The 25282-nt window shown below is 44.4% G+C and overlaps 1 protein-coding gene across 1 annotated transcript in view; it reads left to right on the top strand.

The window, feature by feature from the left end:
* PAPPA2 (pappalysin 2) overlaps positions 1-25282 on the top strand; it is a 153570-nt gene that overhangs the window by 71058 nt on the left and 57230 nt on the right. Inside the window, exons 8-15 of the mRNA XM_056844705.1 lie at positions 3048-3176; positions 5963-6054; positions 8709-8902; positions 10367-10495; positions 12444-12579; positions 14969-15179; positions 17751-17922; positions 22000-22177. Of these exons, the coding sequence (XP_056700683.1) occupies positions 3048-3176; positions 5963-6054; positions 8709-8902; positions 10367-10495; positions 12444-12579; positions 14969-15179; positions 17751-17922; positions 22000-22177 (1241 nt within the window). The remainder of the gene's footprint in view (positions 1-3047; positions 3177-5962; positions 6055-8708; positions 8903-10366; positions 10496-12443; positions 12580-14968; positions 15180-17750; positions 17923-21999; positions 22178-25282) is intronic.

Here is a 25282-nt window from a genome sequence, read left to right as displayed (position 1 = left end):
TCTGACCCACTTCCTAAAGTTGGTGTTGTTGAGTTGTAAAACTGAAAGCTTATTTCCTTGCCCAGAAGGAGGGGGACATCCTGACATGGTAGGGTGATGAATGCAAAGGCTTTTCTCTTCCACGGGATGGGGTTGTCGTCTTAGTTTTGTCTGGCCTCCCTCCACCCCCAGAGAAAAGACAGGGCTATGTTTTTGGTTCCTTGAGTCCTAGGCCTCAAGGATTTCTGGAGAAAAGCTTAACAAAATAGATGGCATTTTCTTCCACCTCTCATCCCTTCATGATTTATTTAGCTAGAATTTGTGGGTTCCTTTAGTTTTTACTTTTTGTGCTAGGAGAACAGTTATTTTACTACAATGCAGACTTATGTAAGGCTGCCCTTGGAGATAACTCAGAAGCTACATTTGATACAAAATGCTGCTGTGCCTCTGTTGGTAGGCATTAGGAAAGCAGGATCATATTTAATTTAAGTCATACTAAATTGCATGGTTCTCCTGGATACTTCTGGGTCTTGTACATTCCCCCTTCCCCCACCTTTGTGCATCTGTTGTAGCAACATGTTTGTGGTGATCTGTGGCTGAAACAAATAAACGGTAATAAATGGTAATAAACAAATCAGTGGGTTATAGATCAAATCAAGCCTGAACTGACCCTAGAAGGTAGAATGACTAAACTGAGGCTATCGTATTTTGGTCACATCATGAGACGACAAGAGTCACTGGAAAAGGCAGTCATGCTAGGAAAAGTTGAGGGCAGCAGGAAAAGAGGAAGACCCAACAAGAGATGGATGGACTCAATAAAGGAAGTCACAGCCCTCAGTTTGCAAGATCTGAGCAAGGCTGTCAAAGATAGGACATTTTGGAGGACTTTCATTCACAGGGTCACCATGAGTTGGAGGCGACTTGACGGCACTTAACACACACACACACACACACACACACACACAACCGACATAGTTATATATAACCAGTTGCCCATGGCTTCCATTCATATATGATAGTGTGCAACATGGGAAGAGATGGCAAAACAGCTTGTTACAGGCAATGACATATTAGAGCACATGAACTATGGAATTACATACATATGCAGAAATATTCAATGTAAAACCAAGCTACACATATGAACTACAAACTACAAAGCAGAGGCTTCATTTTCCTTTTAAAAGGAAACAGAGCCTGGATATTCTTTTCCAGAGGCTTATGTTTCTGAATTACTCTGTCAAAGGTTTCAGAGTTAGTGCAGATTTGCTCATTGCCTTTTCTGCCTTTGTCTATGACTTTTCCCAGCCTTCTCAATGGCTAGAGAGCAAAGCCTTTGCAGCACCTCCTACATTTTTTAAGCTACAGAACAGAGTGTTTGCTTCCTGTGTTTCCAATGACTTCAAGTGCTGAAATGCTGTCCATTCCAAGGATATTCTATGCTGACTAAGATGTAATGATGTAATGTAAACAATATATTGTATTTTATTATTTAAACATGAAGACATGATGCTAGAAATTAATGAATAGGTTCAATCTCAACGTATTTTTCTGGAGATGACAATGATGATAAAATTGATTATATAGAGAGATAACATGACTCAAAACTGACTATTTAAAGTTTAGCAAAATAGCTTGGTGGAAGGGGAAATCCTTATATGGCAATCTAAAGAGAAGCCACTGAGCATGTGCAGTACAACTGTCTCTTGCTCGAGCTCTAGTTTCAAGCTAATTGAAGGTGACTGAAATAGTATAAATACAGGCAGGGAGAGGGCTAGAACTTCAGACCTCTAAGGGAGGCTCAGAAGATGGTATTGGTATGTATGGCTTTACAAATATATTATTCTAGAACAGGGGTAGGGAACTTTTTTCCTGCCAAGGGCCATTTGCACATTTATAACATCATTCGGGGGCCATACCAGGTGTAGATCTTCCGGTAAGGGGGGAGAGGCTAGGGTTGCCAGGTCTCCAGCCACCACCTGGAGGTTGGCAACCCCAGGGGAGGCCACACAGAAGGCCTGGAGGGCGCCCCCGCTCCCCCCCCCTCCTGGGCGGGAGGGCAGCCAGCGGTGGGCCCGAGCAAACGAAGCACCAGGAGGGCGCAGCCCGTGGTCTATCGGCAAGGGAGGAAGGAAGGAAAACAGAGAAAGAGGAAAAGGGAGAGAGGGAGAAAGAAATGGAAAGAGGGATAGAAAGAAAAGGACGGAGGGAGACAAAGAAAGAGACAGAAAGAGAAAAACCTTCCCCCCACACACACACCCGCCGGCCCCACGTGACCTGGCCCCAGGCTCCATGCCCTCTCCCCCGCAGAGTCCACAAAAGGCCCCCCGAAGCCCGATCGGCTCCTGCGCGTATGCTCTGTCACCGGGAGCCACGGGCCTCTTCCTCCCCTTGCTGCTCAACAGCCGACAGGCAGCGAGAGGGGCTTACAGTGTGCCCTGGCGTTCCTGCATGCTACGGCTATAGGGGGCAGCCTTGGGGGAAGCGTCCCTCCCCCTCCTCTCACCGACCAACAGCTGTCAGTCGGTGAGAGGAGGTCCAAAAGGCAGCGCCCCTGCAAGCCATGGCCCCAGGAACACCCTCAGGGAGGGCTGCCCTGCACCGTGCCTCCGCGGCAGGGCCCCGAAGCTCCTGAGGGCCACAAAAAATGTCCTCGGGGGCCGCATACGGCCGCCGGGCCTGAGGTTTCCCATCCCTGTTCTGGAATGTGAATTAGATACTTTGAACTAAGTCAGACTTCTTTAACTGTTATATTTTAAGTGTTGGATTTTATAACTGAATAGTATGTAGCACTTGCTTGCTTTACTGTATACATTGTTACTGAATTTTAACACTTTGTAATGCTTGCATATACACATATATATACACAATTACATTGGAGCACATCAATAAAAATACTTACTTTTTAAGTGAGTAAAGTAGCTGAGTCCTGCTTAGTAGGTGACTAACTGAATAAGATAACATACCACTTCTCAGGAAGGGGTCAATTCTAAGAGCATAGTCACTCGAAAGGCACTGACGCGCTTCAAGCTGTTGCTGCATGGGTGTTTGATTCTCTTGTGCTTTTACAGGGAAGTCACAGCAGGCCAGTTGTATCGGTACCAGGTGCAAGCCGTGGCAGGGGCAGCTGTAGGAGAAGCCTCCCCTCCTCTGCTCCACATCCACGGCTCTTCTTATTGTGGAGACGGAAAGATAAGCATGTGAGTACTCAGATCTGAGCAGATCCCTGTACGTTTTATGTTGAATGAGCCAGCAGTTTACATCTGTTGCGTCAACCTGCTCCCTCTCTCCCTGTTAAAGTATATGAGTACCAGAGTATGTAATTGGTATTGCATGAATATGGATGTGTAAAGCCTCACTCTTTATTTCTGCTAAGTCTTCTGCCTCTGGGTTTCAGACCTCAGCTTCTTGGATGTCCTTGTTTTTGGAAACTGCTGGTATCAATCAGAGATGCAACTAACTGCATATCCAAATGAGAATGTGTTTTGTTATTTTCAGTGGGATGGCCACTGTGGTGCATGCCATCATTCTTAGACCCCTGGTTTTCTTGTCCAACAGTCTGCTAAACCAGTTGCCAATATTTTCTCCCCAGATGGAAAGTAAATAGGATAACAGAAAGAAGGTGGGTAGAGGATGAGGGTCTGCCCCAGGAGAGCTGCAGTACCTGTGTACAAAATACAGCCTGCTTGATCACTGTGGCATCCCTGTATGTCATTAATATTATGGTATATTATACATTTCTGTTGGTATAATAGTACTATTTTGTATTTATATAATTCTTTAGACTCTTCACATAATTTTTCATACAATGAAGTCCTATGCAGAGTTACACTTTTCTAAGTTATAATGGGCTTAGAAGGATGTAACTTTGTTTAGGATGGCATGGTTAGCAAGTAACCCTAGGAAGGTATACTCAGAAGTAAGTCCTGTGTTGCTTATTAGGGATGACCTCGCTGCCAGCCCTCACAAATCCCGGGACTTCCCGTTCCTCTGTTAACCCGATTCTTTCCTCTCCCCTGAGCTCAGCCCAGGTGAAATCCCCATGCATAATGCAAAGTGCAGGACATGCAAGCTTGGTTTCTCTCACAGCCAGTTACAAAGCAGTGTGTAAAGAGGTGGGGATTCAAATGCTTCCTGCTTCCTCAGAGCTCTTTCTGAGCAGAAGATAGGCTTTTTAAAACCGAGGGTTGGATTTCTCCCCGCTCCTTTCAGATTGCTCTGTTTTTAAATTTTTGTTCTTAAAATGCTTTTTTATGCAGCAATTGGGTTTTTTTGGGGGGGGATTTTCTCTCACAGTAAGCTCTACAAAGTAAGCCAATTACAAAGCAGCATTTAAAGGGGTGGGGACTTGATTTGAGTTTGGAGACTGCCGGTGCATAGATTCCCAACAGGAAAGTATGGGTCCAGCGAGCAACGAAGTCGCATGGCGGAGGTACATGCCAGCTAGTTGAATGTCAATGCAAGTGTCATTTTTGTCCCCTCTATCACGTTTTGGACAGGCACTTTAAAAAGTTTTTAGGTATCATGCATATTGTCTTTATGCTTATCCTCCATTTTTCTCCTAACAGCAGCAATGAAACACGGGCATCTTAAAACAGCTGCAAACTGCTCCAGGGATTGCGTGTTGAGGTCCTTTGGGTCACCGACCAAAGGAACATGATTTCAGGGCCAGGGTGGGGATTCAAACCCAAGTTTCAAAAATCTCTGGGAGGTCCAAACAATCAACACAAACATAAAATCACAAAATTAGACTCTGACCAAACGCGTTTTGGAACAAGGGCCTTCTCCAGTGGTCAAAACAATCACAATTCCAGACTAAAAATGTGCATAACTTTCTAAAACTCTTTATGACTGTACGTCCAAACAATCTTCATTACTGCACTTAACCAGCTCCCTTCCTGATACTGCAAAAACTGAGAAATCCCTAGTTACCTGCCTGCCTGCCTGCCTGGACAGTCATACTCTTTGACTTAGAATCTCATGCTTGTTCCAAACACAACACGCAATTCTTATGACCCAAGCCTGCGGATTGAAATCCCAAGTGTGTGAGGGCTGGCTAAGGTTGCTAAAAATAACAAACACACAAGCCTACAGGCAATGACAGAAATGCACTCATCTGTATAATTACCCAGGCGTTACAATGTTACGGTGTTGGCCTCTGGTTGATAATTGGTCCAGACTGTGCTTACGTCCTTTGAAAACTCAATAGTAGAAGTTGAATGCAAGGCCTGTAGGTGTTTGGATCTGGTGGTTAACTTCAGTTCATCTTTTCTGAAAGCAGTTGTCACTGCTTCAGGGGAAAATACACAAAATCACAAGTTTTCAAAGCCAAGAATATTATTCAGCAACATTTTAATGCTTTTTTTCTGCACTAGTTTATACTTTATTTTAATTTTTCCATGTGAATAGTAGAACAGTTTTTAATACATAACTGCAGCATGAACTCCCCCCGCCGCCCCCACAAGGGCTGATTTCTGCTTTGCGAGGGAATTTGTGACAGAATTGGTTTATACTTTATTTTAATTTTTCCATGTGAATAGTAGAACAGTTTTTAATACATAACTTCAGCATGAACCCCCCCCTGCCCCCACAAGGGCTGATTTCTGCTTTGCGAGGGAATTTGTGACAGAATTGGGGAACTGATTAGCCAAAATTGTAATGGGGGTGGGAGGAAACTGAGGAGGAAACTGCAAGGGATTTGCCTCTTCAGGTTTATGTTGGCATACTTTGTTTGTTTGTTTATTTCCCAAATTTATAGCCCACTCTCATTAGCACACCAGGCTCAGGGCGGGTAATACATAAAACCATCAATCATCAATAAATCCTGGAGGATTTTTTTGGCCATCTTCTGAGTATGGGGGACCCCTGAGTAGGGGTCACTGGAGGTATGGGGGGGAGGTAATTGTGAGTTTCCTATATTGTGCAGGGGTTGGACCAGATGACCCAGGTGGTCCCTTCCAACTCTATTATTCTATGATTTTCTTAGGAGCCTTGAAGAAGAGTGTGATGACGGAGACCAACTAAATGGGGATGGTTGCTCTAGAACCTGTAAAAAAGAACAAGGATTCCACTGTGTTGGTGAGTCCAGAAAAGCCAAGGCAAAAATATCATGGTGGGTTATTGTGTGCAAACATTTCAGCAGTACTGGCAAGGGGAGGGAGGATCCTAGTCTTTGCAATAAAGGTCAACTTCTGTACTTCTGTAAATAACTACAATATAGGTATCCCATGTACATTTTGCATAATCCATTTTCATACAGCCTTTGAGGACGATATTGGCAAGAAACAAGGGAAGGTAAATATGGAGGAAAAGCTCCGTTTGGGCCATGGCTCAGCTCTGGAACCTGTTAGCTCTTCCACTGATATCCCACCTCTGGATCAAGGGTTTTAAAAAATATTTGTGTGTGTAAATGCTTCTGCCCAGAAGTATCCAGAGCTGGTTAGATAAAAGATATGGTGCTAACTGACAAGCAGGTGGCTTCAGCTGCTGTGAAGTTTTTTTCAGAGGAAATTTGAGTTTGGCCTATCTTGAGTTGGGGGTTTTCTGTGAATTTTTCTTGACTTTTTTTCAAAAGGTTGGAACAGTTGGAGTCCCATAAAGCATTTTGGCTTGGGCTGTCCTGGCTTTCCACAAACTGTGCAAACCTGAATTATTCAAGAAGGCTTTCCTATTCTCTCTAGTATCAGAGGAGCATGCCTATTATATTAGGTGCTGTGGGACACAGCAGGATAATGCCTGTGGTCATCTTATTTGTGGGCTTCCTAGAGGCACCTGTTTGGCCACTGTGTGAACAGACTGCTGGATCTGATGGACCTTGGTCTGATCCAGCATGGCTTTTCTTCTGCTCTATGTTCTTAAAACATTTTGGGCAAAAACTCCAATTCCACTGAAGTCAGTGGCAAAGTTTCCACAGACCAATGTATGTGGTGTAGTGGGTTAGACACGGACCAGGAAGGGGCCTGACTTCAGATCCTGCCCACAGCCATGATCTCTCTTTGTGAGAGTTGAGAAGAGGGTTGAGAAGAGGGACCTGGCAACCCTCCCTCCCTCCCTCCCTCCCTCCCTCCCTCCCTCCCTTCCTTCCTTCCTTCCTTCCTTCCTTCCTTCCTTCCTTCCTTCCTTCCTTCCTTCCTTCCTTCCTTCCTTCCTTCCTTCCTTCCTTCCTTCCTTCCTTCCTTCTGTCCTTTCTTTTGCCAGAAATGATGCAATGCCGCTTTTTTGTTTTAATTCCCCTGCCGCTATTCAGCATGGTGTCAGGCAATGGGATCACAGGGCAGGAAGTCCTCAGCCCAGCCCAGGGGCTTGGAAGCCCTATAAACATTCTGGAAAATCAGGTGCCCAATAATAAAACTTTTATTGTGTGAGGACATAGACATGTTTAAATGGAGTTACAAAGTTAATGTCAGAGATGAGACCAAAGTGAGCTGGGGAGTCCCGGGCTTGAACCAGAAACCTCATTGAAAATGGAATCTAATCGAGAGCCAGTGTGGTGTAGTGGTTAAGAGCAGTGGTTTGGAGCAGTGGACTCTGATCTGGAGAACCGGGTTTGATTCCCCCACTCCTCCACATGAGCGGTGGAGGTTAATCTGGTGAACTGGATTTGTTTCCCCACTCCTCTGCATGAAGTCAGCTGGGTGACCTTGGGCTAGTCACAGCTCTCTTAGAACTCTCTCAGCCTCACCTACCTCACAGGGTGTCTGTTGTGGGGAGGGTGAGAGGGTGATTGTAAGCCGGTTTGATTCTCCCTTAAGTGGTAGAGAAAATCGGCATATAAAAACCAACTCTTCTTCTTCTAGTTATATGAACTTACTGGAATGATACATGCTAGGCATCAGAGTCTCTTCAGGTGCGAAAGGGGACAAGGATGTACAACACAGATCTCTGCAACACAGAGCAGATGCAACACAGCCCTCCTTTGGATTGGCCAGGCCTGGCATAAATAGTAGAAACCTTGTTTTCTGGTCTGGTCTACTCAGCAGACTAGTACTGTAGGAGCTAATCTTAGGGACCCTTGAGTTAAAAAACATACATTACAAGTCTGGATTTGGGTCTGATAAAGTATGGCTCTAGCTTGTCCCTGGTGGGGGTGGGGGAAACTCTACAGTTCAGTGGAAAGGAAATAAATAGGAAAATATGGGGGAAAGTTATAGGGAACATGGAGGCATACTGTTGATTGCTCAGTAAAGGTTCCAGGATATTATGCCTAAAATTTCATTACCTCTTTGTTCACCACTGTTTTATTTGTGTAGTGCATAAAACAAACCAAAGCTCTTCACAGGATCGAAAAAGTGAAAAAAAGAAAGAAAGTTTACAGTCTTTGATGAGATACAAGAGGGAAGGGAACAAAGATGGAAGAAATTTAGGTTAGAAATTCGTGAACTGTAACAATGGCACCTTCCTCAAAGTGGACAGGCAATTTTATAAGTTGATGGATGTTTCCCTTTTTAATTTTTTCAAGTAATCAGAAAAATATTAAGGGACAAAAAGTGAGCAAAGATATTCTAAGTATCCAGGAGTCTCGTAGAGGAAGAAAGAGAAATGTCCTGTCTCAGATAGCTGGAGAAAGAGAATTCTGGTTACAGCAGAAGCGGGCCAGAAAATATAGAAGCATTTCAATGAACCGTCAGATATACCAGGAGACTCCGTGTGTTTTGATGTCAAAATGGATTTTTAGTTGGTCACAAAATAAATCCCAGAGACTATTCAGTTTTCATTTTTTAAAAACTTTGTAGGTGAACCAAGCCTATGTTATGTCCATGAAGGAGATGGCCTTTGCGAACCGTTTGAGATCACCAACAGCATTGATGACTGTGGACTCTACACTCCCAAGGAGTACATCGATCAGTGGGCCTCAGAGGCCTATGCTTCCCATCAGGACCAAAAAGCCTGCCCAGTTTCCCTGGTGACTGGAGAACCTTTTGTGAGGGTGAGGGGATTTTCCCCTTTCTTCTTTATGAGCCTTGATGTTATTTTTGGAAGTCTCAGATCTCCATAATCTTGCTATGTCTGCCAGCTATTGATTCTCTTCTGAACTGGGATGAACCAAGTTCTGTTGGCACAATCAGTGGAGAACCCCCCTGCCAATGAATATTGTTCAATAAATACATTGGGAAGACTTGTTCTTCCACATAAATGCTGTTCTGCTGGTAGAAATGTTGTTATGCTAATGAAACGTGATTTTAGGCTTCTACCTAGGGTAGGGTTGCCAGCTCCAGGTTGGAAAATACCTGGAGATTTTGGAGGTGGAGCCTAAGTAGGGCGGGTTTGGGAAGGGAGGGACTTCAGTGGGGCATAATGCCATAGAGTCCACCTTCCAAAGGGGCCATTTTCTCCAGGTGAACTGATCTCTGTTGTCTGGAGATCAGCTGTAATAGAGGGAGATCTCCAGCCACCACCTGAAGATTGACAACACTAAACTAGGGTAACCAACCTCTGGGTAGGGCCTGGTGTTCTCCTTGAATTACATTTTCTCTCCAAATGACATAGATCATTTCCCCTGGAGGAAATGGCAGCTTTGGAGGGCAGATTTTATGGCATCACATCCCCACTGAGCTCCCTCTCCTCCTCACACTCCACCCTATCCAAGAACCATCCCCAAATCTCCAGGAATTTCCCAAGCTGGTGCTATTAACCCTACTTCTAGCTTGTGTCTGGCTTGTAACACTTCACATGCCAAATAGAAAACAAAAAAGGTGGAGATAGAACTCAACCATAAAAGTACAGGGAGCTTCAAAGGTTGAGCTGGAAACTATACAATCTTATAAAATAATGATATTTAATTAGTGTACACAATACATATGATAAAAATATTTGGCATGGAGAACAGGCTACATATAATGCCACCAGTATAAACTGTTACAGAAATATTCAACACTGTTGATGATACACCTAATATAAATGACCAATAGACCATACGCGTTTCAGTCTCTTGGCATCTATAGATTTTGTCACTGATTGGTGTTATACACATCTGGAAACACTGATAATTTTACAACAGATGCTTGTGTGACCAAGTTACCATGCTAAAAGACTCATGACTGGTGTTATTACATTACATCTGGCCACAGGCCCAACATTCCCACACAAAAATATCCTTATATCTAGAAAACTAGATAACGGGAAAAAGGCAGAGAATTTCTTCTTTGTATAGTGAAGTGTTTGATTATGTGACGAGGATGTAAAACTCAGATATGGGTTTGAATTATGCTACAAGAGAACTGCTTCAGGGATGTAGACTTACGGGGATTTGCCTGTATTTTTTGTTTTTCGTAAGCCTTTCTGTTAGAACACAACAGAAGTAATTTCCTTGTGACTTTCTGATGTCCTTATTTTCTTTCCCTTTCCAAACCCCTTTGCCCATCCCTTTCAACTGAAAATCTCTTCTTTCCAGGTGTGCAAGCCTCATCTTCAAGACACACTGGAGTATCAGCCTCTCATGGCTTGGTTCCCTTGTACCAGCCATGATGATCTGCAAGATACTGAGGAGAAAATGCTCTCGGATGATAGGATTTGGCTGAAAGTAAGTGCTCTGGCATTCACAGTAGCAAGGACCCTTTAGGAAGGAAGGGTTGGCACTATGTGCCATTTTCCAAATGTAGGGATGAGCTGAACTCTCACAAGATTTAATTCTAGTGATGTACAAAGTCCCTTTGAATTATTCAAATAATCAAATCATATGTAAACTTCCCTTGAAATTCGTATTGAACACTATGTGAACAGGACTATTCAAATTAATCTCCAAATTCCTGTTTGGTGCAGTTCTCATACTGAGACCTGGGATTTGGGTTTATCATCTTCATTCCCAAAATGAAGCACTCACCACCTCCCAAGGAAGCCTGCTCCACTGAGGAACTTCTCTAGCTGTTAGAAAATTCTTCCTAATGTCTAGATGGAAACTCTTTTGATTTAATTTCAACCCTTTGGTTTTGGTTCGACCTTCTGGGGCAACAGAAAACAACTCAGCACCCTCCTCTATATGACAGCCCTTCAAGTATTTGAAGATGATTATCATATCCCCTCTCAGCCTTCTCCTCTTTAGGCTAAACATACCCAGCTCCTTCAACCTTTCCTCATAGGACTTGGTCTCCAGACCCCTCACCATCTTTGTTGCCCCCCTCTGGACATGTTCCAGCTTGTCTATATCCTTCTTATTGCGGTGCCCCCAACTGAACACAATACTCTAGGTGAGGTCTTACCAGAGCAGAGTAAAGCGATACCATCACTTCATGTGCTCTAGACACTATACTTCTGTTGATGCAGCCCAAGAGGTCATTTGGTTGGACTTTCTGCTGCTGTATGGCTTGGGCTGATTCATGTATTTTCATGGCTCCCTTTTAATTTTGGAGTTAGATACCAGTTGGAAATTTATGCTGTTTACTTTTAATATTTTTTAAATGGAAAAAAGAGAGAAAACGAGGCAAGCTGGAGGTGAAGGAGGAACAACTCCTGACTTGCTAACTGGTTTGAATGGGGAATTCTTTCTGTCTGTGAGCAAGTGTAAAGTGATGCATATTGGGGCAAAAAATCCCAACTTCACATATACACTGATGGGATCTGTGCTGGCAGCGACAGACCAAGAAAGGGATCTTGGGGTGGTAGTGGATAGCTCGATGAAGATGTCAACCCGGCTGCTGTGAAAAAGGCAAATTCCATGCTGGCCATAATTAGACAAGGAATAGATAATAAAACTGCTGCTATCATACTGCCCTTGTACAAATCTATAGTGAGACCACACTTGGAATACTGTGTACAGTTCTGGTCACCACACCTAAGAAAGGATATTGCAGAGCTTGAGAAGGTGCAGAAAAAAGCAACCAAAATGATCAGGGGGCTAGAGCAACTGCCCTATGAGGAGCGGTTGAAACTCTTAGAGCTGTTTAGCTTGGAAAGAAGGTGGTTAAGGGGAGACATGATAGAGGTCTATAAAATTTTGCATAGTATGGAGAGAGTGAACAGGGAGAAGCTTTTCTCCCTCTCTCATAATACCGGAATGCGGGTTAATCTGCTGAAGCTGGAGGATGAGAGATTCAAAACAGATAAAAGAAAGTATTTCTTCACTCAACGCATAGTTAAATTGTGGGACTTCCTGCCCCAGGATGTGGTGATGGCTGCCAACTTGGAAGGCTTTAAGAGGGGAGTGGACATGTTCATGGAGGATAAAGCTAAAGGCTACTAGTCAAAATGAATACTAGACAAGATTCGTACCTATTCTCTCCAGGATCAGAGGAGCATGCCTATTATATTGGGTGCAGCGGAACACAGGCAGGTCAATGCTGCTGCAGTCGTCTTGTTTGGGGGCTTCCTAGAGGCACCTGGTTGGCCACTGTGTGAACAGACTGCTGGACTTGATGGGCCTTGGTCTGATCCAGCATAGCTTTTCTTATGTTCTTATGTAATACCCCCCCCCCCATGATGTGCTTTTGTACCTGCTGTAACGTTGTTGTCCTTTGCTGTATCCTGGAGCCCAGGTGTGCTTCAGCAAACCCAGCCCAGCTACCTCACTGTTTGTTTTTCTGGCTTCCGATGGCATGTCGGCTGGGGACCAGCCCAAACCTACTGTGACAGTTCACTTGGGTGACATCAGTGGCCACAGCCATTTCCTGGGTAAGTGTGCAGGCCACAGAGTGGATCTTCATTCAAACGTCTATGTGCTGTAGGCAGCAGCATCTGTTCCTTCCTTTCTTTACAGCGTCCTTCTTGTAGAGTTGAACATGGTTTGAAAGAAGGCCCATTGTTCATGGTGTGAACACTGATCATGCTTTAGCTTCTGGTAAATAGGTTTGGTAAATAGGAGCCCTGTGGCGCAGAGTGGTAAGCTGCAGTACTGCAGTCCAAGCTCTGTTCATGACCTGAGTTCGATCCCAACGGAAGTCGGTTTCAGGTAGCCGGCTCAAGGTTGACTCAGCCTTCCATCCTTCCAAGGTTGGGGAAATGAGTACCCAGCTTGCTGGGGGTAAAGGGAAGATGACTGGGGAAGGCACTGGCAAACCACCCCATAAACAAAGTCTGCCTAGTAAACGTCAGGATGTGACGTCACCCCATGGGTCAGGAATGACCCGGTGCTTGCACAGGGGACCTTTACCTTTAAATAGGTTTTGTAGGGCTTTGTTTTGTTTTACAAGCAGATTGATACCCTTCTACAACCACTGATTTCACTGGACTTAAAAAGGTATAACTCTGCTTAAGACTGTATTATCAAAACCCTGTAAAATCTGTGTGACCAGTGGCAACAGTAGAATCAAAGAAGAATGTGTGCACACGGATGGAAACAAAGCTAATGGGGCTAGTCCAAGGCTGTGGAAGCAGAAACCCCAGGAGATATGTCTATTAATGAGCTCCACCATTTCAGACTGCCGATGGAGACTCAAATGCTTATTTATTGATTGGTTAAAAACATTTCATTCCTCAGTAGTCTAACCTAAAAGGTTTTCAAGGTGGTTATGTTGGAAGGCTCCCCCACCCCCCAAAAAAACCCTCCTTGGTTTTTTATGCATGGACACTTTGGCTTACTTTCTTCGCTGGTCTGACTCATTTTTTCATTGGGGTTATGCGTGAGTTTTCTGTCCCTTAGAGATGATTTTGCGCCCAGCCCGAGCAATGTCCAGGTCTTTCCGATCCTGTTGTAACATCATTCTTCAGTCTCCCCTGAGATCAGCCCAGGTCAAATCATCCCCATTTCCATGCATAAGCCAAAGTGCAGGAGAGGTTTGCTGGGGTGTGTGTGACTTTTCCCCTCACAGTAAACACTGCAGCCAATTACAAAGCAATGTTTTCAAGCATTGGGGACTCAGATGCTTCCAGATTTTTGCTGGTGATTCTACAGTACTCTGGAAACCCTAGGACTTTCTCCAGGGCAAACAACAACATGCATAGCATTTTTAGGATTCGGAACAGAAAAGTGTGGATCAAGAGAGCCTCGAACCCCAGGTAAAACTCCCATGCATAAAAGACTTGCGCCTACAAAACATATGAAAGGAAAAGTCTGGATTACAATGTTCTCTGTTACACATTAATTTGTGTACTCTCAGAGTATATAACATATGAAATCATACAGACATTCGATTCCTTCCCTGCAGTCTGTCCTTTGAGCAGTGGAGTTTCTGCTAGTCTGTTACAGATCTTAGTTATTTTCTATCTGGGAGCAGAAGGATTTTCACGAAGAACTTGTTACATTAGTGGCACCATATTGACCTCCTGTTCATTCAGAGTGCTGGGTTTCACATTTTTTTGCCTTTGCAGAACCCTTTCTGTGTGGATTTATTAGCGGAAGAACCCTGTAAACCTCTGCCAGGGAATTCCTGGTTGCACTACAAAGAACTCTGGTGTGCATTCTCAGTGAGAAAGGCAGATTGTCAATGTATTAAACAAATGCGTATATTCTACAGCAGGCCCTTGTTTCATGTATTACAGCGGCCTGGCCTTTTAGGTCTCACTATCAGTCAAGTGCGCTAGATCATACTGAATTCTCTCCTGCAGCTTTATGTTACTGAGAAAGTGGTATGCAGGTTGCTTTTCACAAAAGCAGCCATCACTGATGCTTTTGTTGAAGGAACCTTTGGTAAGCTTCTGAGGAACTCCAGGGTTTTTTTTTTTTTTTAGTATGTTTTAGGGTTTTTATGCAGGGTCATTTCCCTGCTGTCACCCCCGCTGACTGCTTCGGGGCTTCCTTTTGATTATGCATGCCTTTTCCGCCCATCATAGGTCACCTCACTGTCCCTGCACATTTTGCCCGTATTTTCCAGATGCTGTTTTAGCCAGAATCTGAACAATGTGGGCTAAACACACTGGGAGAACGAGGTGACCTCTGATGAGTGGATAACGCATGCATAGTCAAAAGGAAGCCCTGAAGCAGTCGGCAGGGATGACCGTGGGGAAATGTCCCTGCATCAAAGGCCTTCGAAACCTTCACTTCAGAGGAACCAGTTAATGCTATGGATTTATGGGGATTTCTGCGTCACCTAAAAGCTCTCTTTTGTTCCTTAATCGCCTCCAGCAACATACGAGCTATCGTGTCAGCAGAATCCACTGGTTATCAACATAACGGACAGCCTTGCAGTTCACCAAATCCGCTCGGCTGTGTTCACCTTCTCCTCTCTTCTTGTGGCCATCTCTGCGGTGGCCCTGCGGACGCATTCTTCCTCATACCCTTCCAACCCGAGCAACTGCCTCCCGGAAAATGAGGGACGCAGCCACGAGAAATACAGGTAATTGAATGTTTTGGATTAGCACACTTGTGTTGCAGTTACGGCTTCAGCTGAAATAAGATTTAGCACAAATAAGTGGGGAAAAACAAAACATGATGTAGCAAGACAGAGAACATGCATGTTGCCAATCACAGCAAAGTAAAAGATTAACAGAACCTCAAGTATGCGTTCTATTTACTTGCTATGTACCTTTTCATGGATAGCAGTTAAACCATTGAAACACAGCATAATTTAAGAACTTGAACAGCAAATAGAATTAAATTATTAATAAAGTTAACAATATACCACACATTTTTTTAAATCATAAGAGATGGTGTGAGTCCCCTCAGTTCTAAGAAAAGGATCTGTCCCGGTAGACCTTTGGTGTGATCTAAATTCCTAAAATTCTGGGTCTTCTCTTTATGACTTTTATTAATGAATGTTTCTAAAACTCATGGGTTGTTATAATATCTTCCTTTTCATTCAGAAAATCAGTGGTGCAGATAACATTTCTTTACTTAAGGGTAAAAGGCATCATTCGGTGGTTCCGCTCCCCTTTGTCAATTTACCCTGCCATTTTCCTCCCCTCTCCTATCCCTGATACCTCCAGTGTTCGTATTGTAGTACTATTTTCCCCTCATAAATAATGTTTTTCCTTCTGTTCTTCTAGTTTGCCCTCTTCAGTCTCTCTGTCTCTGCATATCTTTGTGAAGCCACAAGAGTTATTCAACTCTGTGATGGGTTTATAACTACTTCTGAATTTTGAGGCACAGGCTTTTTATAGCATTTCCCCCCCTCATGGCTCTTTCCTAGAATTAATGGGGGTGAGCTGGTCTTCTCTTTATGACTTATTAATGAGTGTTTCTAAGGCGATTTCATGGGCATAATCTGTTCTTTTTCATTCAGGAAAAAAAATCAATAGTGCAGATAACATTTTTTTAGGCTACTTCAGGGTAAAAGGCTCACTTGCTCTTAGTGAGTAACCCACATGTTTAAAGCAAATACGGCATGGGAGGGGGAAGGGGACGTGCCAGGGATCCGTTGGATTTAACAAAATTCACAGAGCAACAGTTTAGGGAATTGCAAGAGCCCACCAGTCCAAAATTAACCAAAACCAAGCCACAGAAGGAATGCTCTGTGTCACATGTAGCACTGAACACTAAAAGGAAATGTGGATTTTGAAGGAGGCGGGAGAGGCATAAATCAGTGGCGTTTGGGTAATGGCTCATTAAATTCTGGAATGGGGCTCTGGATTTTTCACCATTTGTAGTACACAAGATGTGCAGGGCCTGTCTTGGGGCCTTGTCAGCTCTTCCAGGCAGAGAGGAAACCTGGGAAGTCAAATCAAAATCAAATCAAAATCATTTATTGCGGTCAAAAGACCAGTTCAACACAAACTTTAAAACTCTACAACATTCAGTTTCCCCCATATAAAATGTACACCGGATTGCGTTTGAGTGCTGCAGGCGGTGTTGTGTGGATAAAATGGAGGAGGGGAGGACAATGGATGTAGTAAGGTTTGGGTCCCCAAAGGGGAGGGAAATGGTGCATGAATAACTAAAAATCCATGCGGTTCAACCTAGGCTTCTACTATGGGTATGTACCAGGCAGGAGGTAGCAGGTGAGGCTAAGTTAGGGCTGCCAGCCTCCAGGTGGCACCTGGAGATCTTCCGCCATGACACTTGATTTCCAGATGACCAAAATCAGTCCCCTGAGGAAATGGCTGCTTTGGAGGGTGGGCTCTGTGGCATCCTGCCTTGCTGAGGTCTCTCCCCTCCCCAAACCCAGCGCTCCCCAGGCTCCACAACCAAAATCTCCAGGTGTTTTCCAATCCTGAACTTAAAGCCCTAAACTAAGGTCAGAGACATAACAGTGGTAGAGAAGGTTCCTTTCACAATGCTTGGGAGCACAGAGAGAATGAGTGTGAGTCATTCAGATTTATTCTGTTCCTGCTACTGTAGAATGTGCAGAGCGGCCCCACAAGAACTATGTCAGACCTTATTGTGATCCATGCTAATCTAGCAGTTAGACCAGCAGAATCAGTGCCAGCTGCGTGGGTCCAGCTATTCAGCAAAATACAGATTGATTCCTTGTTCAGGACGTTCTTCTTCCTCTGCTGCTCCATTACAAAATCAACCATGGGAGAAGCTGTCGTTGAGGTCCTGTTTTGTCTTGGCAGACGTACAATGGATTTAGAAGGGCGTAACTCCGCATTGCCCTGAACTGAATGGCCCAGGCTAGCCTGATCTCGTCAGATCTCAGAAGCTAAGCAGGGTCAGCCCTGGTTAGTATTTGGATGGGAGACCACCAAGGAATACCAGGGTTGTTGTGCAGAGGAAGACACTGGCAAACCACCTCTCTGTTAGTCTTTTGCCATCAAAACCCCTAAAGGCGTCGCCATAAGTTGACTGCGACTTGAAGGCACTTTACACACACACACAACTCTGCATTGGGATGGCGCTGTCATTCCTCGAAGGGTCCACTTTGTTTTGTTGTGGCACTGAACAGAATGCTGCTCCTTCTGCAATGTGAGAATTTGCATTGAGATTCCCTCTTCTTTCCCCTTCTTTTTCTGTCTCCTTCCCCCTACAGTTGCACGCCAAATACCTGCGGAGAGAAAGGCAGCTGTGGGCTGCCATTTATCCATCATGCTGCTATGGTCAAGTGTGCCCCCAGCAGCCAGGGGCTCACACAGTGCTTTGTTACCTGTGAAAAAGGGTTTGTCCTCCACGCCAGCCAGGGGCAAATGCTCCGCCCAGGACAGGTGAGTGGATGGAGCTGTGACAAAGTCATTCCCTATACGCTCCCACCAACAGCGAGTTTTAAACTGTTGCAGCAGATTGGCCTTTCTAATAGGTTGTGTCAGCACAACTTCGTCAAATCCGGTCATGTTGCTTTCCCTCTGAATATCTGTATCATTCAGCACTTAAGAGAATTGCATTAAGGGGTGCATTGACAATGATTATGGTGGCAGCAGAGAAACCTCCAGCATCTGCCTATTGGCTGAGCTGACGAGGCAGGATGGAATGTTCATAAACATCCTAGCTGCTGAGGGACACGGTCAGTTGGTGCAGAAAAGAGCAACCAAAATGATTAGGGGACTAGAGCAATTGCCCTATGAGGAGCGGTTAAAACACTTAGGGCTGTTTAGCTTGGAAAGGAGGCAGCTGAGGGGAGTCATGATAGAGGTCTATAAAATTATGCATGGTTTGGAGAGAGTGCACAGGGAGAAGTTTTTCTCCCTCTCCCATAATACTGGAATGCGGGGTCATCTGCTGAAGATGGAGGGTGAGAGATTCCAAACAAATAAAAAGAAGTATTTTTTCACACAATGCATAGTTAAACTGTGGAACTCACTGCCCCAAAATGTGGTGATGGCTGCCAACTTGGAAGGTTTTAAGGGGGGAGTGGACATGGTCATGGAGGAAAGGGGTATTCATGGCTGCTAGTTAAAATGGATACTAGTCATGATGCATATCTATTCTCTCCAGGATCAGAGGAGCATGCCTATTATCTTAGGTGCTGTGGAACACAGGCAGGATGGTGCTGCTGCAGTCGTCTTGTTTGGGGGCTTCCTAGAGGCACCTGGTTGGCCACTGGGTGAACAGACTGCTGGACTTGATGGGCCTTGGTCTGATCCATCACGGCTTTTCTTATGTTCTTATGTAGTAGTAGAATGGTTTTGATGGCTCAGCTTTGTGTGTGTGTGTGTGGGGGAGTGCCTGTGGAGTGTAGAAAAAAAACTTTACATGGGCTTAAGGACAGAAGCGGCTGCCTGTGCAAGGGACTGTGTGAGGGAGACCCTGGGAGGTAGAGGTGGACTACAACGTTTGGCATCCTACATAGAGAGCAGATTTTAAGGGAAGGAAAATTCGTAGGCTTTGTGGTTGTAAGGATGTGTTGGAAGACATGTACAATGCTTGTCAAAGCAGCATTTTGCCAGTACAAGCCCATTGAAATCCACAGGATTGCACTTAGCCATATGGTGTTTGCAGACATTCCAGTATTCAGTTGTGTAGCTTTGGTGTCCCATGTAGCCATGGTTTCTTCTCTGTGATCCCAGTTCTTGATTACCCTGCTTTTCCCTACACGTTTCCTCCAGCCGCCACGTCCTTCATTGCTGAAAATATTTCAGGGTTTGGCACACACAAACCCCTCCCCAAAATATTAGGGCTAGAATATGGAACAACTTCTACCAGTGATAACTGTGTACTGATTAGACTTTGGAATGAAGGAATTGGGTTCTCTTTGTGCCAGATGAACACATGAAGCTGCCTTACTCTGAGTTAGACGTTGGTCTCTCAAGGTCAGCTTGGTGTACTTTGATTGGCAGCTGCTTTCCAGGGTCTCAGGCAGAGGTCTTTCCCATCACATTCTACCAGATCCTTTTAGCTGGAGATAACAGGCATTGAACCTGGGACCTTTTGCATGCCAAGATAATGCTCTACTGCTGAGCTCCAGCCATTCATCAGATCTTGGTTCCTTTGGCATGTTACTTTTATTTAGTAATGCATTAGACCAGGTCAGTCTTTGAAGTAACATTAAGTATGCTAGTGGCCCATTAGAAGGGTTTAATGGATCTTTGCTCACAAGAACATATGAAGTTGCCTTCTGATGAGTCATACCATTGGTCTGCCAAGGTCAGTACTGTCAACTCTGAGTAGAATAGCTCTTTAGGGTCTCTGGCAGGGGTCTTTCACATCACCTACAAGCCAACCCTTTTAACTGGAGATGGAGGGTATTTAGCCTGGGAACTTCTTCATGCTAAACAGGTGGGTGTCCTTGGGCCAGTCACACACTCTCAGCCTTACCTACCTTATGGGATTGTTGTGAGGATAAAATGGAGGAGAGGTGAATGATGTTAGCTGTTTTCTCCCTTGGGAGAAAAATGGGTGTAAATAAAAGAATAAAAAATACTTTTCTGCTGAGCCACAGCCCCTCCCAATTAGTGGGCCTAGGAGACTGGGCGTGTAAAGTGCCAACAAGTCGCGGCAGACTTATGGCAACCCCAGCAAGGGGATTTAAAGATAAATGATTAAGCATAGGTGGGTTGTCATTGCCTTCCTCTGCAGAGCCTTCCTTGGAGGTCTCCCTTCTTAGCTTCCGAGGTCTGACAAGATCGGGCTATACCATGCTGCTTTCCATCCAGCCTAGGAGACTAGTCTATGAATTTGCTTCTGCCACAGAATCACCAGGTGGTTTTAGGCAAATGACTGTTTAGCTCACAGTTATACCATCTCGGGATGCTACTCATTAGCATCAAACCTTACAGGGCTGGATTATAGAGATAATAGGTGTGTGATGCTGTATTGTTATTACTATGCTAAGCATCAGATCTCAGAAGCTAAGCAGGGTCAGCCCTGGTTAGTATTTGGATGGGAGACCACCAAGGAATACCAGGGTTGCTGTGCAGAGGAAGGCACTGGCAAACCACCTCTGTTAGGCTCTTGCCATGAAAACCCCAAAAGGGGTCGCCATAAATCGGCTGCGACTTGAAGGCACTTTACACACACACATGCATCAGTGTTAATATGGACTATAGGTCGATGTTTCTTCCTGCTTTGCCTTGACTTGGGTTCACATTAACTCACAAGAACTACAGAATTACAGATCTAACAGAGTGTCCCGCAGGATCTGTAATCTAAATTGTGTTTTTATATCCATGCATTCATTATCTTGGGGGCGGGGGAGTGAAAAGCAGAATGTCAACACATAGTTTAGAAAGTTACTTGTCACAGCAGAAAGGAGGCATATAAACAAGCAGGGACAATTCAGAATGAATGGCTAAGGATAGGCAACGGGGTAGATTCGAACTCCAGGCTGTCTGGGAGCAGAATTAGAACCCAGCCTTTGGAGCCAGCACTCCTTTAATGGGCTCAAGCATCAGATTGACTGAAAGAACTTCCCAAGATCTTATCAGTTGGGTTGCAGGTTCAGGCTCTCCCTGGGTAGCCGATCCTGCCGTGGCTCTTTGAACTACTGCATTTGGTTCTGGTCTGGCAGCTGCTGGAGGGAGGACAGAACCGCTCTCACTGCCTCTTGCAGGGATTGAGGCTAGGTCTACCAGTGGTGAAAAAGGTTGGTCTACCTCATGTCTAAAAGAAGCTGCGTGAATTGTTGTGTCATTCCTACAGCTGCCAGACCGGTGCCAAAGTGGCTTTTTATAGGCCTGTGGCAGACCAGGAGCAGTCTGCTCTCTCTCTCTTCCTCCTCCTCCCTTGCTTCTCCTACTGCCTCTGCTCCAGTGAGGGAAAGCAGGAACCTATAGCCAGGCTAGCTGCCACTGTTGAGCTTCTGCTGGCCCTCCTTTCTTCCTCACCTTACACCCAGTAGTCCTGAACATGGAAACTTTGCCTGAAACAAATTCTTCAAACGATACCAACTCTGTGAAGTTCCATGAAAATGAAAATCATGCCTTTAAAACATAAAAAATGAAATTAAAATGCTCCCAAAAAATCTGCAGTGGCACAGCAGGAAAAAAATGCTGGAAAAGTGACATTCAAGAGAGCCGAAAATGGGATGAGATCCTTCCCGCCCCATTCCAGTTTTCTGAACCAAAACAGTCCTGGGGGTGGTATTTCTCTCTTTACACCTGCAAGTTCTATAGAGAAGCCCAACCTGACTCATTAAAATACTCATTTAAAAATTCCTTAAAATGTGTTGTGTACTTTGTGAGTCAGTGGGTGGAGTCATTGCTGATCACTCTTCTCCAGTACAACTCTCAAAGTTTGTTACCTGTTAAAATGAGGTGCTAAACTACGGGCGGTGTTCAGATTGCAACAGCGCTCTGTAATCCCATCAGTAGAAACTAGTAGTCCTTTTTTTAAAATTTATTTCTTAGAAAGAAATCCTGCTGACTTGCAGTTCTGGGCAGTGGGACAGATCTGTGACGTGTGCCCCTGTTGACTGCCAGTTTCCTGACCAGTCGAACGTGCTTTATGCTGAGTTCTCCTGCCCTAAAGGGACCACCTTCTTGAAGCGATGCTTCTTCTCCTGCGTCAAACCAGCTAAGCTTCAAGGTATGTCTCTGGCTTTTGAGGAGGATTTTTTTTTAAGGATGACTTTGCAGGGCAACCCAAGCACTTGAAAATTCTGCCCGTATTCCCCGTCTAATCGTTACATTTCCAGCGGGAGCGTTCTCATCTTCCCTCTGATGACCTGTGCAATAGAGAGCCAATGTGGTGTAGTAGAGTGTTGGACTAGATCCTGGACTAGATCCTGGGTTCACATTCCCCACTTCTGCTATGGAAGCTTGCTGAGTGACCTTGGGCCTGTCACAAACTCTCAGCTAGGTCTGCTTCACAGGACTGTTGTGTGAGAATGGAGGAGGGGAGAACAGTTTCTGAGTGTGGAAACTGGGGAGAAGATCAGGATATAAATGAATAAAAGTATGCAAATAGATAATCGCTCAGGGATCTGTGGGGAAGATGAGAAAGTGCCCTCTGTAGAGGGAGGCATGAAAGTCTAGTTTGTTGGAAGCGAAAAGGATATTTTAAAAGAAATCAGTGATGTCTTGACTCGTGGTGGTATTTCTGTGTTCTCAAAAACCGGAACAACCTCCTTATATTATTCAATAATAAGTGTGATAGATGTTTAATAAGGTGCCCAGCTGAAGTTTCAACAAGCCCTCTGCTGTTCTAGAAGGTTAATCTCGTGGGCATTCCATCTAATTTTGTATTTGTGGGATGCAGGTTGGAGATTTGGTTCCACTGTTTGTTGAATTGCCACTGTCCTATGGGGAGCAGTTAAGACACTTAGGGCTGTTTAGCTTGGAAAGAAGGCGGCTAAGGGGAGACATGATAGAGGTCTATAAAATTATGCATGGTTTGGAGAGAGTGCACAGGGAGAAGTTTTTATCCCTCTCCCATAATACTAGAACGTGAGGTCATCTGTTGAAGCTGGAGGGTGACAGATTCAAAACAGATAAAAGGAAGTATTTTTTCACACAATGCATAGTTAAATTGTGGAACTCCCTGCCCCAGGATGTGGTGATGGCTTCCAACTTAGAAGGCTTTAAGGGGGGAGTGGACATATTCATGGAGGAAAGGGGTACTCATGGCTATTAGTTAAAATGGATACTAGTCATTTTTTTAATAAAATTTTTATTATTTTCAAAAAAAGTAAATTTAACATCCATTTAACAACTGTTGTAATAACAATCATAAAAGAGTATCTCTGTAATGTTGTTAAAAATACATAGTAATGAATTAAACAGTGACTTCCCCGTCCCCTCCCTCTGCTTCAAAATAGATTAATGTATTTCTTACGTTTATAGTATTGACCCTAATATTAAACAAAAATCTAATAGCTAGTCATCAGAGAATACCTAATGGGTCAATTCAGTGTGTAACCTTCTAATTTCCCTAAATGTAATTCATGTTCACAATAAATTCTCCATACCTCCCATTCTCCCATAAACTGTTCATTGTCTCTTTGGTTTATCAATGCAGTTAATTTTGCCATTTCCACTAATTCTAGCATTTTCAGTATCCAGTCTCTTTTTTCTGGAATGTCAGTCGTTTTCCATTTAGCTGCGTACAGCAATCTTGCAGCTGTGGTTGCATAAATCAAAAAAGTTCTTTGAGTTAAAATAGTGTCTGGTATTATACTAAGTAGCATCAACTCTGGTGATTTAGGTATATTATTCTGTAATATCAATGTCATAGTATATCATGTCCGAAAATTCTTTAGCTTTATCACAAGTCCACCACATATGATAAAATGGATACAAGTCATGATGCATGCCTATTTTCTGCAGGATCAGAGGAGCATGCCGGATATATTAGGTGCTGTGGAACACAGGCTGGATGGTGCTGCTGCAGCCGTCTTGTTTGTGGGCTTCCTAGAGGCACCTGGTTGGCCACTGTGTGAACAGGCTGCTGGACTTGATGGGCCTTGGTCTGATCCAGAAGGGCCTTTCTTATGTTCTTACAAGGAGATGATATGGAAGCTGGAAGCTACATCTTGCTGGCACTGTTTTATCATCAAATACCCCCTTCCCAATTTATACTAGCCAATGGCGATAGCTGACTTTTCAGTGACCCCGAATGTCAAAAGTCCCCCTTCCCAAGCATGTGGGTATTGTTGAAATGGCCAGGGACTATAGATGCTCACATTCTGTGTATTGGTGGTGGGAAGTGCCGTCAAGTCACAGCTGACATATGGTGACCCCGAAGGGTTTCCAAGGCAAGAGACAGACAGAGGTGGTTTGCCATTGCCTGCCTCTGCACAGCAACCCTGGACTTCCTTGGAGGTGTCCCATCCAAATACTAACCAGGGCTAACCCTGCTTAGCTTCCGAGACCTGACAAGGTCAAGCTAGCCTGGGCCAAATATTACATATCAAATAATGGGTTCTGATATTGTCGTAACAGATGAATTCTTTATCTATCTAAAAACACTGGAGGCACCAACAGAGTCACCCCTTTGCTGCTTTGGTGCAGCATTCCAAGTGGTTCCATGTGCTTTTCGCATCCTTCCAAGCTGTTGTTTCTTGTGCAGTGTGTTGTTGTGTGTGACCAAACTGTATCATGTTATCTAGACATTGTGTGTGTCTGAATGTGGTTCCTCAAACAGAGCCCACAAAACTGTCCCAGGAAATCAGTGCACGGAGGAACTACCTCTCCTCCGCAGCCTCTCATTTACCTCTTAACTGTATATGTTTTCTTACGTTTTAATGGTGGCTGAAGCCAAATGTTGCCTTGAGAAATTCTCCTTAGTGATAATTCTGTGGTCACTGTTGCAGGGCAGTGATCCAAATGCCAGAAATAGGGATTTCTCCCTGGTGGGGAGGCAGTACCGTAGGGTTAGAAGATCCACTTATGCTGTGGGAAGGCTTCAAATTTTGTTGAACCGAGTGATAGGATACAGGCCTGTCTGTCTCCCTGTGTTAGCAGTTGGTTTAAACAAAAATTCCTTTGTTGCAGGGAATATTGGAGACTTTCCCTGCTAGTTACCAGAATTAAATTTCTGGCAACCACTAGTGACATGATGAATAGACCTGGGGAACTTGGAAGTGGGTATTTCCCTAAAGAGGCCTCTGGGTTTCTATTTGGGCAGACATCCACTTTTTCCAATAAAAGGCCTAACTGTTACTACAGCCAGTTTCTGGGATCTGTGGGTGCT

Source organism: Euleptes europaea, chromosome 2, assembly GCF_029931775.1.
Source record: "Euleptes europaea isolate rEulEur1 chromosome 2, rEulEur1.hap1, whole genome shotgun sequence".
In the NCBI taxonomy this organism is placed as follows: domain Eukaryota; kingdom Metazoa; phylum Chordata; class Lepidosauria; order Squamata; family Sphaerodactylidae; genus Euleptes; species Euleptes europaea.
This window is presented reverse-complemented; position numbering and strand designations above follow the sequence as displayed.